The sequence below is a fragment of the Polypterus senegalus genome, chromosome 15 (genome assembly GCF_016835505.1).
Source record: "Polypterus senegalus isolate Bchr_013 chromosome 15, ASM1683550v1, whole genome shotgun sequence".
Classification (NCBI taxonomy): Eukaryota; Metazoa; Chordata; class Cladistia; order Polypteriformes; family Polypteridae; genus Polypterus; species Polypterus senegalus.
The window spans coordinates 65,674,591-65,694,204 of NC_053168.1; the positions used below are offsets into that span (position 1 = coordinate 65,674,591).

Here is a 19,614-nt window from a genome sequence, read left to right on the forward strand (position 1 = left end):
AAAAGAGCACTTATATTCAAGTCAATTAATATGTATTGTGATTTTCTTTACATACATGTTTGAAAATATTAGATTGACTAAATATTTCGATGTTAAATCGATACAGAACAATATTGCATACATGAAAAACTGTGTAATTCGTTAAATTTATTTCTTTTCAACTTTGTACTTACACTTGACGTGATCGAATCGTTCTAATTGTATTTGTTATGTTATTAAATGCAAACAAAAATAACTATTCAAAATGAAAAGTGATTTTACAAAGAAACGGGCCGCTATCTCTCCATTTATCCGTTCTGTGCCTGGTTTACTAAATAAGCGGTCACGGGGAGGACTGCAGCTGCGAACACAACACCTGCCATGTGAGGAAACAATAAGCATCTTTTTAGTAGAACTCTTAAGTAAACACGCTGAGAGCATGCAGCAAAAACGACCAGATCAGGGAAACGAAGTAACGTCCCTGATTTTCTGATGTGGGATCGCTCATTTAATCAAGTATGTGATTTCCAGGCAGAAAAAAAAGTTTACTTCCTCCAGCAAGTGGCGCTCTCATATTACGAAAGAGTACGGATGGATGGGAGGGCGGCAGCGTTTACTGAGAAAGTAGCAACAAGCGAGAGCGCGGAGCTGACGTATTAGCGCGGCGTCGCTGTCTGCTGTTGAACTTTCAAGGAACAAGCCATGTGGAGTCTGGTTCCAGTGGATCCAGGAGGAGGTACAGAAACCTCAACACCTGGGTAGAGGTGCTAATCTCTGGCAGTGCTGGAAAGTTCTTGGCCGGGCTTGCGAAATGCCGAATCGAAGTGTCTAACATCGGCTTATCTTTGCTTTCTCTGAGGCCTAATGCTTAGCCCAGACTGCCGCGTAAAATAGGGCCTTTGGCTTGTGGGACGAGACCAGGCGTAATGACATACGTATAGTGTTTTATTTTTCTCTTTTAATGTTAGTCGTCCAGCGATTTTTCTCATCCAGTTTTTCAATATGAAGATGAGAGGAATGATTTCTTATCGTTGTGACGTTACTGGAAAAATACAAGTTCTAGTAATGATTTGAACAAGGAGTTGTTCATTCAAGTATTTCCTGACTTTAAATATACTTTTGTTTTGTTTGTGTTTATGCATTTAAGGGATTTGCAGAGCCTTGTAGTTATTTAGGCATAGGTCACCTTTTAGGAATTATCCCGTCGGAATCGTTGATTAGTGAAAATGTGACATAGTTTTAAGTGTCAGAAGCACAACCAGCATCAGAGTTTATATAAACAGAAATTAAAGTCTGTGCACATTTCTTTTTATGTTTGTTTGTCTTTATAATAAATGTTTTTTTTAACTGTCTTACAAGTCCAGTATTTTTAATATTTTGTATGGCATTTTTTGGTACAGTAAATGATTGAAAACAATGGACTTTGCTACTTTCTCATGTAATGAAAAGTGACCACACTCACCACATTCCTATGATTTAAGACAGAAAAACCTCCAGAATATTTGCAGAAGTCATATTTTGTAAAACCTTGAGGATCGTAAGACACTGTGTGTAAAGTGACAACTAAAAACTAATACCTGTCCGCACCACATTTTGTTTTAATGAGTTTTTTTTTATTGTCGACCAAACACATTTCTTCATTTTATCTTGCAATTTTAATGTCTTGCTAAATAAAAGTGTGGAGTGTTTCTTTCTTTGTTTACAACCTTAATACAATAAGGTAAACAAGTGATTTTTTTTATATTTCTTCAAAGATGTCAAGTCAGCCCTGCATGTATGAGGTATTGGGTTAAAAAGTGTGTGTGTTTAGGTGAAATGTATACCAACAATAAATGGCTACAAATGTCAGTGCCTTAAAACGATACAGTGACTGCAAAGGCCAGTGTAATTTGTTGCGAAGTAGTACAGCATACAGCCTGTTGTGGCACTGATTGAATCAACCACCTGCTCATTATCTGCATGGAGTTTGCATGTTCTCTCTTGTGTTTATGTGGGGTTTCCTGCCACACTGTTAAGGCAATGTGGTTGATCAATGATTTCATATTGGCCTGAGTGATCCCTGAAACGCACTGCCCCCTTCTTGATCAGAGCTTTTTTTTTATACTCGCACCCAACACCTTTGGGATACACATTGGATTACATAGGTTGGAGTATGTTGTGTGTTTTTTAGATTAATGCATTTCCTGCTGAGGGTTGTTTTCTGCCTCATACTGTTGGGGTAGGGTCCTTATAGCCCTGCAGTTAGATTAAGAAAAATAAATTAATGGCTAGATATGTAATAAAAATGCAGCAGTTGAATGTGAATACCTTAGGTACAGAAATTCGAATTGTGGTATTGAGGAGATGATTTTGATCATTTTCCTTTCCTTCTATCTTTGGTTCAACTGTATGCTGTATGTTTACAAAAAAGTACAGTTTATCTGTTGCTATTAACCTGCTTTAATAAGCTGTATTACTTGTTTTATTTCCAGGAGTATCCTATTATATTCTTCCTGATCAGGAATATGTGGTTGGCAGAAAAAACTGTGCCATACTACTCCAGAATGACCAGTCAATCAGTCGTGCCCATGCTGTACTCTCTGTGAGCAGCCCCACTAGTAGCCAGGTAAGCAGCACATTCAAAATTTTCGCTTACTTTTACTTTTAGGATATTTAATTTCTTCCTGGAAAGAACCTTAACCACATTCTTCTGATCTCCTTTAAAGATAAAAATAAAGGGTGCAAACTTAAGAATTGTGCACGTTGAAAGGAAAACAAACTGAAACGTAGACTTTTTTTTTTTTTTTGATTAACGTCATCACATTTCATGCTCATTTGCCGCCTGAGCCTGTCTATGCAGCACTGGCTGCATGGTAAGAAATAATTAACTATTGATGGGGCAGCGAAAGTTTGTAAGCCCAAATGTTTTTTTCAAGGTAATGTTTAACAGGTGGTGTACTACACAGAAATATCCTGTAGTTTATAGTTATTGAAATGACTTATATTTAAACTTTTGTAAGTTTAAAAAAAATCAAGGTTTAAAAAACTTTTGCCATAAAATTGTCTTATGTTACTCAGTTTAACTGGTATTCTAAGGAGGATTCTTTGCATTCTATTTAACCTTCTCTGCCATAATTAATACAGAAATTCAAATTAGGATCAAGGGCATTGTCACAATAAAAAAAAAAGCACTAGTCACTTCAACTTCTTGTCAAAAGTTGTACATATCATTATTTCTAAGTGTATTATATGTGTTGCAGCAGCATCTCAGGCATTCTGTAATCAAGTCTTTCTCTTACTTAGTTCTTGTTATCAGGATTTTGTTTCTGCTGCATTTCATATTTATCTATGTAAGGGCACCGAGACACCAGAAACCACTAGAGGTGCTTCTAATTTGTTGGCCCTCTAGCAAGAACAGAAGCATCCCAGGTCCTGAAATTAACTCTGTCAGAGAGATTAAAGGCATCTCATGATCATAACACTTGCTTATTTGAGGTGTGTGTGTGAGAGAGAGAGACTGTCAACAAATATTTGGAGCTATATTTGGTTGGAAGTATCAGAAAATAACCCCATTTATTAGCTTCACATGTAAAAAAGAATACATTGTCTGGTTTTAAAAAAAAATAGTTCTCTGGAGAGCATTGTGTGCTGTTGGGGTTTCAAAAGACTTCCACTTTTGACTCTTCTGAGTTTTTAAGTTGAAGGGCGCTGCTTCATATTGAAGACAAAAAAGACAAACAATTAAAATTCTATGCTATTATTATTTCCTAATGATGTCTACACCTTTCTAACAAAGTATAATAATCATTAGCTTAACTTTTGATTAAACCTTTATCATTACTGACAATGTAAAAATAAAAAATAACTGCTGTATTTCTAATTTTGCTTTTATTGTTTTAACTTCAGTGCTTATTTAGCTACCTCACCTAGCATGTGGTTGCACATGCAGTCTAAGTAGGCTGCAATGAGAGCTGGTTTAAAAATCTATACAATACAGTCACCTGTATCATTTTGTTGTAGCAGGTGTAAAGGGCAAAGCTTAGTTTATTACTTGACTAAGTGCTCCCTCCCTATATATATATATATATATATATATATATATATATATATATATATATATATATATATATATATATATATATATACGATATGTGATCTTCACGCTAAGATCACGAAAGACAAACCACGAGACTAAAGAGAATGGGCAAAAAAAAAAATCAGTAGTGTAAAGAGAAGCAGCACACACAGATACAGGTGTCTCAGTGCATATAAATCGTGTATATATATATATATATATATATATATATATATATATATATATATATATATATATACTTACCTAAAGGATTATTAGGAACACCATACTAATACGGTGTTTGACCCCCTTTCGCCTTCAGAACTGCCTTAATTCTACGTGGCATTGATTCAACAAGGTGCTGAAAGCATTCTTTAGAAATGTTGGCCCATATTGATAGGATAGAATCTTGCAGTTGATGGAGATTTGTGGGATGCACATCCAGGGCACGAAGCTCCCGTTCCACCACATCCCAAAGATGCTCTATTGGTTTGAGATCTGGTGACTGTGGGGGCCATTTTAGTACAGTGAACTCATTGTCATGTTCAAGAAACCAATTTGAAATGATTAGAGCTTTGTGACATGGTGCATTATCCTGCTGGAAGTAGCCATCAGAGGATGGGTACATGGTAGTCATGAAGGGATGGACAAGGTCAGAATGCTCAGGTAGCCCGTGGCATTTAAACGATGCCCAATTGGCACTAAGGGGCCTAAAGTGTGCCAAGAAAACATCCCCCACACCATTACACCACCACCACCACCAGCCTGCACAGTGGTAACAAGGCATGATGGATGCATGTTCTCATTCTGTTTACGCCAAATTCTGACTCTACCATTTGAATGTCTCAACAGAAATGAGACTCATCAGACCAGGCAACATTTTTCCAGTCTTCAACTGTCCAATTTTGGTGAGCTCGTGCAAATTGTAGCCTCTTTTTCCTATTTGTAGTGGAGATGAGTGGTACCCGGGGGGGTCTTCTGCTGTTGTTGCCCATCCGCCTCAAGGTTGTGCGTGTTGTGGCTTCACAAATGCTTTACTGCATACCTCGGTTGTAACGAGTGGTTATTTCAGTCAAAGTTGCTCTTCTATCAGCTTGAATCAGTCAGCCCATTCTACTCTGACCTCTAGCATCAACAAGGCATTTTTGCCCACAGGACTGCCGCATACTGGATGTTTTTCCCTTTTCACACCATTCTTTGTAAACCCTAGAAATGGTTGTGCGTGAAAATCCCAGTAACTGAGCAGATTGTGAAATACTCAGACTGGCCCGTCTGGCACCAACAACCATGCCACGCTCAAAATTGCTTAAATCACCTTTCTTTCCATTCTGGCATTCAGTTTGGAGTTCAGGAGATTGTCTTGACCAGGACCACATCCCTAAATGCATTGAAGCAACTGCTATGTGATATGTGATTGGTTGATTAGATAATTGCATTAATGAGAAATTGAACAGGTGTTCCTAATAATCTTTTAGGTGAGTGTATATCTGTATATCTATATCTATCTATCTATATATATATATATATATATATATATATATATTTATCTATGTATATATCTATATACAGTGGTACCTTGGTATACGTCCTTAATCCGTTCCAGATCCTTGGACTTATACCAAACAGGACTTAAGAACTAATGGGAAAATTATTAATTCGTTCCCATTAAAAAAAATCCTATTCTTATTGGCATATTATACATTGATGGGGTTGTATAAAATAATTTAAACACTGCTTAATACTAAAATACATTAATACAAAAGCAATTAGATGAAATAAATGAAAATGACTTGTCCGATAACAACGAGTTTAATTTTACTGCACAACAAAGGAGAGCGTTACAGCTCTTCCAAAGGAGCCTCTTCAGGCAAATTTGAAGCACTGCTGTTGTTCTTCTTCTGGCAGTCTTCAATCCAAATCCCTAAAGCAGATTCCATCCAGACTACTGCCTTATTACATCCACTTACAACTCGTTTTGCACCCTGGTTAAAAGGACACTGCAGCCGTAGATCTTATATTCCTTTCCTACTTTTTAAATAAAAAGAATCGTAGCCTTCAACAAATCCAAAACGTTTACCTTTTCAGCAATCATTAACATCTTCCGTTTGCACTTGGGCACGGCCCCTGAAGCAGTAGCAGATCGTTTTGGAGCCATAATGAAGGGCTTGACTATGCACAAAGATAAACACAAAAGAGCACAAAAGTTAACTCTTTACACAGCGAAACATGTTGATGCTGAATGAGCGAGACGAGACTTCCTGGTTAACACTGCATTCAGCAGCAGGAACTTAACTGCGTGCTCTGATTGGTTAGCTTCTCAGTCAGGAGAACTTAACTGCGTGCTCTGATTGGTTAGCTTCTCAGTCATCCGCCAATAGCATCCCTTGTATGAAATAAACTGGGCAAACCAACTGAGGAAGCATGTACAGTTAGTAAAAAGACACATTGTCCACAGAACCCGCGAAGCAGCGAAAAATCTGCATTATATATTTAGTTATGCTTTCATATAAAATCCACAATAGAGTGAAGCTGCAAAAGTCGAAGCGCGATATAGTGTGGGATTACTGTACAGGTTAAAACTTTTTTTTTTTGAAGCGCCGGTATACTACGTGTTGTTCTAGCACGAGTCGTATTCCAAACAAAGGTCGTATACCAAGCAAAATATTTAAGCCTCTAAACAGGACGTATACCAATTTGGACTTATTCCAAAGCAGACGTATACCGAGGTACCACTGTATATAAATATCTATCTATCTATCTATCTATCTATCTATATATATATATATATATATATATATATATATATATATATATATATATATATATGCAGTAATCCTCGCTATATCACGCCGACTTTCGTGGCTTCACTCTATCATGGATTTTAAATGCAAGCACATCTAAATATATATCACGGATTTTCGCTGGTTACGCTTTCTGCGGACAATGGGTCTTTTAATTTAGGTTACATGCTTCCTCAGTTTGATTGCCCAGTTGATTTCATACAAGGGACGCTATTGGCGGATGGCTTAGAAGCTACCCAATCAGAGCATGTATTACATATTAACTAAAACTCCTCAATGCTATAAGATATGCTTCCCGCGTGGCGCTTGTTTTGTTTGCTTCTCTCTGTCTCTCTCACTCTCTCTGCCTGAGCTGTTTGCCTAGAAGATAGGACGCTCCTCTACAAAATGCCGCTTTATCGCGGTGCTTCTGTATACTTAAAAGCACGTATTGATTTTTTGATTGTTTGCTTTTCTTAGCGAGCGCTCTCTCTGACATTATCTGCTCTTCACAGTGCTCCTTTGAAGATAAGGTATGTTTGCATTTTTAATTGTGAGAAAGAACTGCCATCTCTGTCTTGTAATGAAGCACAGTTTAAACGTTTGACTAAAGGGTGTTATTTCATGTCTAGAGGGCTCTAATAATGTAAACAGTGTGGGAGAGTTTATAAGGGCTTAAAATATATAAAAATAACCATACAAACATATGGTTTCTACTTCGCGGATTTTCACCTATCGCGGGGGGGGTCTGGAACGCAACCCCCGCGATCGAGGAGGGATTACTGTATTTAGAAGGTCGTAAACAGGTTTTCTATGCTCTAACTGGGAAAATATTCGATTTATAAATAAAGAATCCTACTTCGCGGAAATTCATTTGTCTGGAACGGATTAACCGCGATAAACGAGGGTTGACTGTATGTATATATATATATATAGTCACGCGCGTGCGAATAGGAGACCGCAGACGGACCTTAAACCGCTTCGGAAGACGTTCGCCGGCAGGGAGTGGCGGGGTACTAACCTTTCTCCTTTGATTTCTTCAAGGAAAAAAGACGCTCCGCCATCATAAGCCTTCCCGCAGTACACTTACTTCCACCCTTCCTCCGCCATCTTTCCTGACATCATCAGTCCCATCCTCCCTCACGGTTCCTTCCCAGCATTCCTCCACTTCCGGCTCCTCCCTTATAAAATGGCCGCCGACGCCTAGAATGGCGTCACACATATGAACTGAGTTTATATATTTTGACCTGATTTTGAGTTTTATTGTGGATTTGTCTACAATATATGGGGCCAGAAACCCCAAACCTTCATGTTGTTTTCTCTTGAGTCTTTTACAATATATATATATATATATATATATATATATCTATACAGGTGCTGGTCATAAAATTAGAATATCATGACAAAGTTGATTTATTTCAGTAATTCCATTCAGAAAGTGAAAATTTTATATTAGATTTGTTCATTACACACAGACTGATGTATTTCAAATGTTTATTTCTTTTAATTTTGATTATTATAACTGACAACTAATGAAAGTCTCAAATTCAGTATCTCTGAAAATTAGAATATTGTGAAAAGGTTCAATATTGAAGACACCTGGTGCCACACTCTAATCAGCTAATTAACTCAAAACACCTGCAAAAGCCTTTAAATGGTCTCTCAGTCTATTTCTGTGGGCTACACAATCATGGGGAAGACTGCTGACTTGACAGTTGTCCAACAGACGACCATTGACACCTTGCACAAGGAGGGCAAGACACAAAAGGTCATTGCTAAAGAGGCTGGCTGTTCACAGAGCTTTGTGTCCAAGCACATTAATAGAGAGGCGAAGGTAAGGACAAGATGTGGTAGAAAAAAGTTTAAAAGCAATAGGGATAACCGCACCCTGGAGAGGATTGTGAAACAAAACACATTCAAAACTGTGGGGGATATTCACAAAGAGTGGACTGCAGCTGGAGTCTGCTTCAAGAACCACCACGCACAGACGTATGCAAGACCTGGGTTTCATCTGTCACATTCCTTGTGTTTAGCCACTCTTGAACAAGAGACAGCATCAGAAGCGTCTTGCCTGGGCTAAAGACAAAAAGAACTGGACTGCTGCTGAGTGGTCCAAAGTTATGTTCTCTGATGAAAGTAAATTTTGCATTTCCTTTGGAAATCAAGGTCCCAGAGTCTGGAGGACTAGTTGTCAGTTATAATCATCAAAATTAAAAGAAATAAACATTTGAAATACATCAGTCTGTGTGTAATGAATGAATCTAATATACAATTTTCACTTTTTGAATGGAATTACTAAAATAAATTAACTTTGTCATGATATTCTAATTTTATAACCAGCACCTGTGTCTATCTATCTATCTATCTATCTCTGTCTGTCTGTCTATCTATCGATCTATCGTGGAACCTCGGTTTCCGAGTAACCTGGTTTATGAGTGTTTTGCAAGACGAGCAAAAATTCTTAATAAATTTTGACTTGATAAACAAGCGATGTCTTGCAATACGTGTAGTATGGATACACTTTGTCTGCTGAGCGTCATGTGATCACAACTGAGCTGATGGTTCTTCTCTCTCTCTCTCTCTCCTTATCTCACTCGCTCGCCCAGCGCGTCTCTCTCTCTCTCTCCTTATCTTGCTTGCTCGCTCGCCCAGCGTGTCTCTCTCTCTCTCTCTCTCCTTATCTCGCTCGCTCGCCTAGCACATCTCTCTCTCTCTCTCTCTCTCTCTCTCTGGCAATCGTCTCCTATTCTCCGTCTGAGTCTGTGTGCCTCACTCATATAGTCAACATCCGTACGAGCGTATACTGTTTACTACAGCATTGTGACTGTGTGTGTATGCGCTGTGAAGTGCGAGTCCCCATCTTGCTCCCCAAAACACTAAGCTGAGTCTCAGTACTTTAACACCAGCTTTATTCAGCTTGAAACAGCAACAGCGCTGTTATTTATTGTAGCGGGATCTTTATAATGTTCCTTGTATGACCCATTGACGACAGGCGCTTATAGCATGTCTGCGATCTTTTGGATGCGCTTATACGGCGAACTGCTACAGCACTGGGAGACTGCAATTGCTTTGGGATGCTCTTCCGCGTGTCGTCCGTTGGGTGGAATCCCACATGAGTTTAGAAACTCACACCAGCCATGATTCTTTTTAAAGGTAAAGTGCAGGTTAATTTGTATTATGTATTTTACTTTATATTTTGTATTAATCATTTTTATATGAATAGTTTTGGGTTGTGGAACGAATCATCTGAGTTTCCATTATTTCTTATGGGGAAATTCGCTTTGATATACGAGTGCTTTGGATTGCGACCACGTTTCCGGAACATATTATGCTCGCAAACCGTATATATATGTGTATGTGTGTATATATAGATATATATATATATATATATATATATATATATATATATATATAGATATATATACTGCTCAAAAGAATTAAAGGAACACTTTTTAATCAGAGTATAGCATAAAGTCAATTAAACTTATGGGATATTAATCTGGTCAGTTAAGTAGCAGAGGGGGTTGTTAATCAGTTTCAGCTGCTGTGGTGTTAATGAAATTAACAACAGATGCACTAGAGGGGCAACAGTGAGACGACCCCCAAAACAGGAATGGTTTAACAGGTGGAGGCCACTGACATTTTTCCCTCCTCATCTTTTCTGACTGTTTCTTCACTAGTTTTGCATTTGGCTACAGTCAGTGTCACTACTGGTAGCATGAGGCGATACCTGGACCCTACAGAGGTTGCACAGGTAGTCCAACTTCTCCAGGATGGCACATCAATACGTGTCATTGCCAGAAGGTTTGCTGTGTCTCCTGCACAGTCTCAAGGGCATGGAGGAGATTCTAGGAGACAAGCAGTTATTCTAGGAGAGCTGGAGAGGGCCATAGAAGGTCCATAACCCATCAGCAGGACCAGTATCTGCTCCTTTGGGCAAGGAGGAACAGGATGAGCACTGCCAGAGCCCTACAAAATGACCTCCAGCAGGTCACTGGTGTGAATGTCTCTGACCAAACAACCAGAAAGACTTCATGAGGGTGACCCAAGGGCCCCATGTCCTCTAATGGGCCCTGAGCTCACTGCCCAGCAGCATGCAGCTCGATTGGCATTTGCCATAGAATACCAGAATTGGCAGATGCACCACTGGTGCCCTGTGCTTTTTACAGATGAGAGCAGGTTCACCCTGAGCACGTGACAGAAGTGAAAGGGTCTGGAGAAGCCATGGAGAACATTATGCTGCCTGTAACATCATTCAGCATGAGCAGTTTGGTGGTGGGTTAATGATTGTCTGGGGAGGCATGTTCATGGAGGGTCACACAGACCTCTACAGGCTTGACAAAGGCACCTTGGCTGCCATTAGGTATCAGGATGAAATCCTTGGACCCATTGTCAGACCCTATGCTGGTACAGTGGCTCCTGGTGCACGACAATTCCTGGCCTCATGTGGTGAGAGTATGCAGGCAGTTCCTGGAGGATGAAGGAATTGATACCATTGACTGGCCACCACACTTTCCTGACCTAAATCCAATAGAACACCTCTGGGACATTATGTTTTGGTCCATCCAATGCCACCAGGTTGCACCTCAGACTGTCCAGGAGCTCAGTGATGCCCTGGTCCAGATCTGGGATGAGATCCCCCACAACACCATCTGTCATCTCATTAGAAGCATGCACCGATGTTGTCAGGCATGTATACAAGAACACAGGGGCCATACAAAGTGCTGCGTACAATTTTGAGTTGCTGCAATTAAATTTTGGCAAAATGGACTAGCCTGCCACATAATTTTTTCACTCTGATTTTTGGGCGTCTTTGAATTCAGGGCTCTGTAGGTTGATCATTTTAATTTCCATCAAACCATGTGGCATCCTTTTGTTCCTAACACATTACCCAGTCTATATCAGTATAGATATCCAGGAGGATTTCTTTTCCCATTGAGATCTGATGTGTTTTCAAAGTGTTCCTTTAATTTTTTGAGCAGTTATATATATATATATATATATATATATATATATATATATATATATATATATATATATATATATATATATATAATTAGATAATTGAACAAAAGCCTGATTCAGAATAAGGTGTTTCCTTCAATATCTTCAAAAGTAACCTATCTTACTATAAATTACACCATGCATTTAAACAGACATTTGGCTTCCAGTCCTAGGGTATTTCCTGCATTGAATACTTGATGGCACTGAGAGAGGCATTAAATTTTTGTTTTGTTTGGATTTAATGGAAATATACAGCAGCTTGTTTGTCTTTGCCATGTATACAGTATGATGGATGTAAATAGGAATAGACTTTGTTGTTTTCAAATTGTAGGAAAACATTAATCCTAAGAAGTGGAAAAGTACTTTATGAAATAATCTTCCAGTATATTCAAACGTAATCATTACACGCTATGATTATTTCATTTACATTTGTAAGAAAAAGTCTGTGAAATGTTTGGACTTATCTGAATTTCTGCAATAATTACTCAAAACATTGTCATCTGCTTAAGTCACTGTAATAGAAAAACGCAAACCGCATTAAACAACACAATAAATGTGTTGTGGATAATAAACACATTGTTTAAATATTAACAGTTCAAGCTGGAGAAAGTATTTAGAAGAAAGTAACAAAGAGAAAGCCACTGTTGGGGGTGAATGGCGAATCTCATATGACAATGTCACAGATATTTTGCCAAAAGACATTGGAGACTCTGAAATCAAGCAGATGACGGATGCACAGTCTAATGTGACTAAAACCGAGATTTTTAATAATCATACTGAACATTTTTTTTGGCATAACACTACACATTATTTAAAACACACAATTCCCTACTGTTGAATATGGTGGTACAGCAGCATATTGTGAGGATGCTTCTCTGAAGCACACCAAGGAGAAGATGAAGGGTAAAATTAATGCAGCTAAATACAGGGAAATATCTTATATAGAAAATATATTTTATATCAAGACAACATCCCAAATCATAAGGCCAAAACTGCAAAGGAATGGCCTAAAAACCAACAATGTTAATGTGTTGGAGTAGCCTAGTCTGAGTCCAGATCTCAATCCAATTGAGAATTTGCTGTAGTGGTTCACTCCAATACAGCCATCTAAATTTAGAGCAGTTTTACAAAGGTTAATAGTGAAACATTGCAGTGTCCAGATGTCCAAGCTGATACTGTATATACCTGTCCAAGCTCATATATAACTATCCACACAGATTCAAGGGTGCCAAATGTGCTTCAGCTAAATACTGACTTGAAGGGGTTGAATGCTTGGGCACTAATTCTGTGTTTAATTATTATGATACATTAAAATTTGTAGAAATGGTTTCAGTTTGACTGTTAAGTCTTTTTCTGATGACTAAAAAAAAACAACTAAACCAAAGGCAATGTTTAAAACAAAACATGAAAAAGTCCATGACTGGTGAATAACTTTTATAGGTAGGGCATTTGATTGCAGCTTTTACGTTTATTTTAATGACTAAGAACTACTATTTTACCTTTTGAAGCATTGCATAAATTAGTTAATAAAATACTGTCCCCTCTGTTTTTGTCACAGAGCATTCCATCTTCGTCCTTAATTCTAAAGGACAATTCCAAATATGGAACTTTTCTGAATGATGAAAGACTGCCCTCTGACTCTCCCAGGTCTTTGCAGCCTGGAGACAGAATAACATTTGGTGTCTTTAACAGTAAGTTTAGGTAAGTAAAATTTATTACATTTATCTGCATCAGCTTCTTACTATATCCTGGCAAAACAAGCCAAAAAAAAAAAAAAATTCTGTGAACTAATATGTGGGTGAAACACTTGTGCCACACAACACTTGAATTCTAAGGCCATCTCTCACATTTACAGAGAAGCCAAGGAATTTTTAAAGAAGAGAGGTGCTAACAGAAGGTACATTTGTTACCTAATTACATTTTAATAAATAGCAAAGATGTTTTTCAGAAATATTTCAAATCATTAATTGCATTATTTATTAAATCATGCGCATACGCAAATCATATGCATTTTTAATGCAAATCCATCCATCTTAACATAGTTTGTTTTATCTGCCAGTTGGAACCTGTACTGGCCGTAGTGTAAAATTTTATTGCAACACTGGGAGAAAATATACTAGGGGCTGATCATTGCAGAGTACTTGGACACAAATCCATCCACACTGAATTACACTTGCAAAGTTAGGGTTGTCAACTGGAAGATATGGTAAAAGATGAACCGCTGTGGCATCTCCTAAAGGGAGAGACCAAAAGAAGAAGAAGAAGAATCAAAAGTAGCCTACTGATTTACATTATACATAACCTTAATAGAAAGAATTTAGTCAGAAACAAAACTTTGCTAAAAGATAATTGCATTTTTCTCAAAAAAATATTTTAAAGAAAAAATGTAGTTCACTGAAAGACTTTTTTCTTTTCTTTCTACAGCTCCTAGATCACTGGTGTTTAATGAGCCATTTACCAAACAAACATATAAACTGCCTTACATATCTACAACCAGCAACTTTTTGCAGCATCAGGAAATTAGAGTAGAAACATTATAAATGAAAAACAAGTGTGGGGTTCCTTTCATTATTATGAGAAAATGTTTTAAATGGATAACATAAACATTTTTGGTTGGCATTACAAAATTAATGGCATTGGCAAGGTTTCCCATTATTTATATTTTAAAATTACCTTTTTTAAAAGCATGTGCCGTTTTGGTAACACAGTATTAAAGGAATACTCCAAAGAAACTTTTTTTGTTTTTTTTTTGGTTACTTCGCAATTTCCCTAGGGTTTATAGACACATTAATGGTTTATTTTGTTTTTCTTAACATTACATGTTACAAACAAGACAGACATGACTGTTACTCTGGTCAGCACTCTTGTTTCACACATCTAGTGGTCTATGTTTAGTTGATGGACTAATTACATTTTGTTCCTAGAGATTGCATGTTCTTCCTGTGAGTTTTCTCACTTTATTTTTTTTAGTTATGTATTGGTTTAAAAAAATGCTGGCTTATTACAGTGCCAGATACTATAGTAATAGTATGGGAAGATGTGAAATACTGATATGAGTACTTTTATTAAAATGAAAAGGATGAAACTATTAAACAATTATGACAGACTGTTTCTAAAACTTACTTTTTATTTTACACACTAGTGGAACATGTGAACATCTGGTCTTTAAATGAAAAAGAAGGTAAAACAATTAGACATAAGGGATTAGTTTGGATAGGGGTCAGGTTTTGTCGTCTTTGAAATAAATGACTAAATTTGTTTGTGGTGTTGTTTACCCATAGTTTGTAGTGAACTGTGACGATGCGGGTTCTGGCTCCACACTCCCATCTGATTTTGGGAACCCTTGAACCCAACACCATTGATAACGTAACCGAGTGAGCTAGTCAGTGGAGGCAATAAACATCTGAGCAAGGGGATGGTTGAAATCAGTGCTTTTATTAAAACAGTCAAACAAAACAGGTGTTCCAATAAATAGTGCAGTTCATTCAAAAGTTCGTTAAATAAATAATCCATTAAAAGAACGTGGAGATTAAAATAGAAAAAAAACAATCCTTTAAAACGAGAGGTTTAAAATGATCAGGAAGCAGTCTTAAAACAACAACAAATCCGGTGCTCTTCTATGTTAGCGTCTCACCTGCTTCTCCCAATTGGGCTTTGCTGCAGGCGAGACGCTCTCTGCAGCTGCCCTCCTGTAACACTCACACGAGACTGGAGACCTCCTGATCCCTGGCTTCAGTTGGCACTCATCCCAGTCTCGGAGAACTTGGTTTCCCACAACGGCCAGGTCGCCCACTTTGGGGATTCCAGCACCAAGTCTCCCGACTTCCGCTGCCTTTCCATGGCCTCTCTGTGGCCAGTCGCCTTCCCTTGGTCACTCCCGCTACCTGATCGCTTAGCGGGAGTGACATCCAACTCAACCGTCTGGGTGTAGGCCCAATACTCCAGGCCCTCGCAGCTGTCCATGAGCGCTCATTCGCTCGCTCTTCGCGGCTCGCTCTCTCTCTTTCTCTCTCACCGACCTGCTTCCTCGATCGCTCCCAGTAACCTCCATACTCTTTCCTTATCTCGTTCTTTTTTTTTCCTCCTCACAACCGACTCGCGCTTCTTTTAAAATGACGAGGGCCACAGCAGCTGCAGCATTAGCTACGGGACAATCACGAATGTGGGCAGTTCCTCACCTGTGCACTAGGTGAGAAACGCCCACCCTATGGATCGCCCCGCGGCCCACTATGGCCCAACGTCCCCTTGCTAAGCCACGAGCGCGGCGATCATTTATTTAAAACGAATGGCTTTTGCTCAACGAGCTGTGGACCCATAACACCACATGAACCCAGCAGAAATAGCATTTGTTGGAACATTTTAACATTCTCAGGCTTGGAAGTGACTTTTTACTTCTTGAAATCATATGCATTTTCTCAGTTTTTTTTTTTTTTTGTTTAGTTTTTCATCTTTTTGAACTTGTGTCATATTTTTTCATACTCTGGCATAGCATTGTTAGTGTCAATTAAATCATTTTGTTTTTTTGAAGCAAATGAGGAGGGATGTTTTAATTTCAGGTGCTTAACATCTTTGACTACACAATTTATAAGGATCTGTAAAGTAAAGATTGGTGTAAGCTGGATGTTAGTTTTTGTAGGGTTGTAGATCACCAATATAATTACATTGTTCTAGGCGATTATCAACAGAGCCTGCAATGGATGGAAAACATAAGCAGCTGCATGAGTTTTCAAGAGCATTTCACTTCTTGCAGAAGTTTTTTGTAGTAGTAGAAGCTGTTTTAGTAGTTAATTAGTGCTCATCAAATATACAAAGTGTTGTGTGTTATAACTGTGTTGGTCTTGTGCAAAAAAGTAAGTTCTTAACTTTTTGAACCTGTATGTTGTGTCTCGGTTCTTGTAGTTTTTCTTCTTGTTATCAGCTTTCTATTTCTAATGGCTTGGATGTAAAGGCTAATTGCATGAAGAAAATTCATATTTAATCCACAGTTGTCAAATTTGGGAACTATGTATTCTTTCTGACTGTGAATTATAATAATACATTTTATTTATATACCACCTTTTCCATGCTGAAAGCGCTTAAATTGTAGTGATAAAAATGAACAAGAGAACGAGCAATCCTAATAACACAGGAGAGTGCATGCTGTACATTTGAATCCCCACTTCTTGATGTTTAATCATTATCCAGATACAAGGGGCGTTCAATAATTTACCTACTTGAGTATGAAAGAAGTAGCAAGCATGTTGAAACAATTCTGGGCATATTGTGGCATGTCTCAAAGTTATTCATGCACAGTTGTAGCGCAGTGTGAATCTAACATTCCAAGAGACAGGGTGTCCGGAGAGTCCTCGTGCAAATCAAATAAGCTTCTTCATGACAATGTGCCACTTCACATCTCACATCAATCACAGGCTGCCTTCCAAGAATGTGGGTTCCAGCAGCTGAATCATCCATCCTACAATCCTAACATGGCCTCTTAAATTATTTTCTGTTTGTTTATTTATTTATTCTTGATTATTTCTGAGTTTTGAAGAAATCTCTCTGTAGACGGCGGTTTTCAAGTGATGAAGACGTCAAGGCATCTGTGACATCCTTGTTTGAAGATCATATAGAAGATTTTTTCCCAAAGGGGTTAAATTCATTGCAGGAGAAGTGGATGAAGTGTATGGAGGTATCAGTGGACTATATTGAAAAATAAACCAAAAAGTGTTTGAAAACTGTTTTCTTTCCTGAGGTAGATAAATTATTGAACGTCCCTTGTAAATAAGCATAAATCATAAAATAATTAGCAAAGTTTTCCTGTTCTTAGCATAATCAGAAAAAAAAGCTTTTAAAATTAAATGTTTAAATTTTGAGCTGCTGAAATTTGGCATTAAGTTCAGAATTCTGTGTAAATGTTTATACAATATTTTGTACTAAACATTAGGACCAGCAAAAGCAAGGTCTTTAAGATGTTCTTAAAGACTCCATTTAGCACATCTCTTTTTTACTTACTTATTCATGATGATGTCCAAGAATAGCAGAAAGAGGACTGGAAATATTAAACATCACTGTTTAAATTAAGTAAAATGCCAAATGGTACTAGATACTACAGAATGTAATACAGAATATCTGCTGAGGCTTTTCAAGACTTAGTCGTGTTGTCAAAAATACTGATTTTTTTAGATGAATATTAACTCTGAAAGTTTGAAATGGTCAAGTACTTGTTTTTTGTAGAACTTATTCTTTCAGATGCACTTTTTTCCTCCTGCAAGTTCAGACTTACAGATCGCTGAACAAACATTTGTACATAAACACACGCAGCAGCACTGCCTCTTCCTCTCTCTCTCAGTGAATGCTATAATCTTCAAACAGAAGTATTTGGAGGTTTTCTGTGCCCCTTTTGATTTAGAGTAGGCATGTTATGACATTTTTGTTTTTTTATATTTTTGAGCTTGTATATCTTTGCTCATTCTTTCTTCTTTTGATTTATCACATGCTTTCAGTAATTTGCATTTGCTGCCACATCCTCAACCTTTTCCTCCTGGAGTCTGCATTCTTAGGCCCTGTCCACATCTGGAAACTATTCACAGCGCATCACTTTTTCCACATTTTGTAATGTTACAGCCTTATTCCAAAATGGATTAAATTAATTTTTTTCCTCAGAATTCTACACACAACACCCCATAATGACAACGTGAAAAAAGTTTACTTGAGGTTTTTGCAAATTTATTAAAAATACAAAAACTGAGAAATCACATATACATAAATATTCACAGCCTTTGCTCAATACTTTGTCGATGCACCTTTGGCAGCAATTACAGCCTCAAGTCTTTTTGAATATGATGCCACAAGCTTGGCACACCTATTCTTGGCCAGTTTCGCCCATTCCTCTTTGCAGCACCTCACAAGCTCCATCAGGTTAGATGGGAGGTGTCGGTGCACAGCCATTTTAAGATCTCTCCAGAGATATTCAATCGGATTCAAGTCTGGGTTCTGGCTGGGCCACTCAAGGACATTCACAAAGTTGTCCTGAAGCCACTTCTTTGATATCTTGGCTGTGTGCTTAGGGTCGTTGTCCTGCTGAAAGATGAACCGTCGCCCTAGTCTGAGGTCAAGAGCGCTCTGGAGCAGGTTTTCATCCAGGATGTCTCTGTACATTGCTGCAGTCATCTGTTCCTTTATCCTGACTAGTCTCCCAGTTCCTGCCGCTGAAAAACATCCCCACAGCATGATGCTGCCACCACCATGCTTCATTGTAGGGATGGTATTGGCCTGGTGATGAGCAGTGCCTGGTTTCCTCCAAACGTGGCACCTGACATTCACACCAAAGAGTTCAATCTTTGTCTCTTCAGACCAGAGAATTTTGTTTCTCATGTCTGAGAATCCTTCAGGTGCCTTTTGGCAAACTCCAGGTGGGCTGCCATGTGCCTTTTACTAAGGAGTGGCTTCCGTCTGGCCACTCTACCATACAGGCCTGATTGGTGGATTGCTGCAGAGATGTTTGTCCTTCTGGAAGGTTCTCCCTTTTTCCACAGAGGACCTCTGGAGCTCTGACAGAGTGACCATCGGGTTCTTGGTCACCTCCCTGACTAAGGCCCTTCTCCCCCGATCTCTCAGTTTAGATGGCCGGCCAGCTCTAGGAAGATTCCTGGTGGTTTCGAACTTCCACTTACAGATGATGGAGGCCACTGTGCTCATTGGGACCTTCAAAGCAGCAGAAAGTTTTCTGTAACCTTCCCCAGATTTGTGCCTCGAGACAATCCTGTCTTGGAGGTCTACAGACAATTCCTTTGACTTCATGCTTGGTTTGTGCTCTGA

General features: G+C 38.4%; 1 protein-coding gene across 3 annotated transcripts in view; it reads left to right on the forward strand.

Annotated features, from left to right (window-relative positions):
* The first annotated feature begins 596 nt into the window (after nt 1-596).
* The window catches only part of nbn (nibrin), an 83,023-nt gene continuing 64,005 nt past the window's right edge, over nt 597-19,614 (forward strand). Inside the window, exons 1-3 of one of the 3 annotated variants that reach the window (XM_039736263.1) lie at nt 597-715; nt 2,451-2,584; nt 13,376-13,518. In XM_039736263.1, coding sequence (XP_039592197.1) covers nt 682-715; nt 2,451-2,584; nt 13,376-13,518 — 311 coding nt within the window. In that variant the 5' untranslated portion in view covers nt 597-681. The remainder of the gene's footprint in view (nt 716-2,450; nt 2,585-13,375; nt 13,519-19,614) is intronic. The other 2 variants (XM_039736262.1, XM_039736261.1) reach the window with 2 other exon arrangements.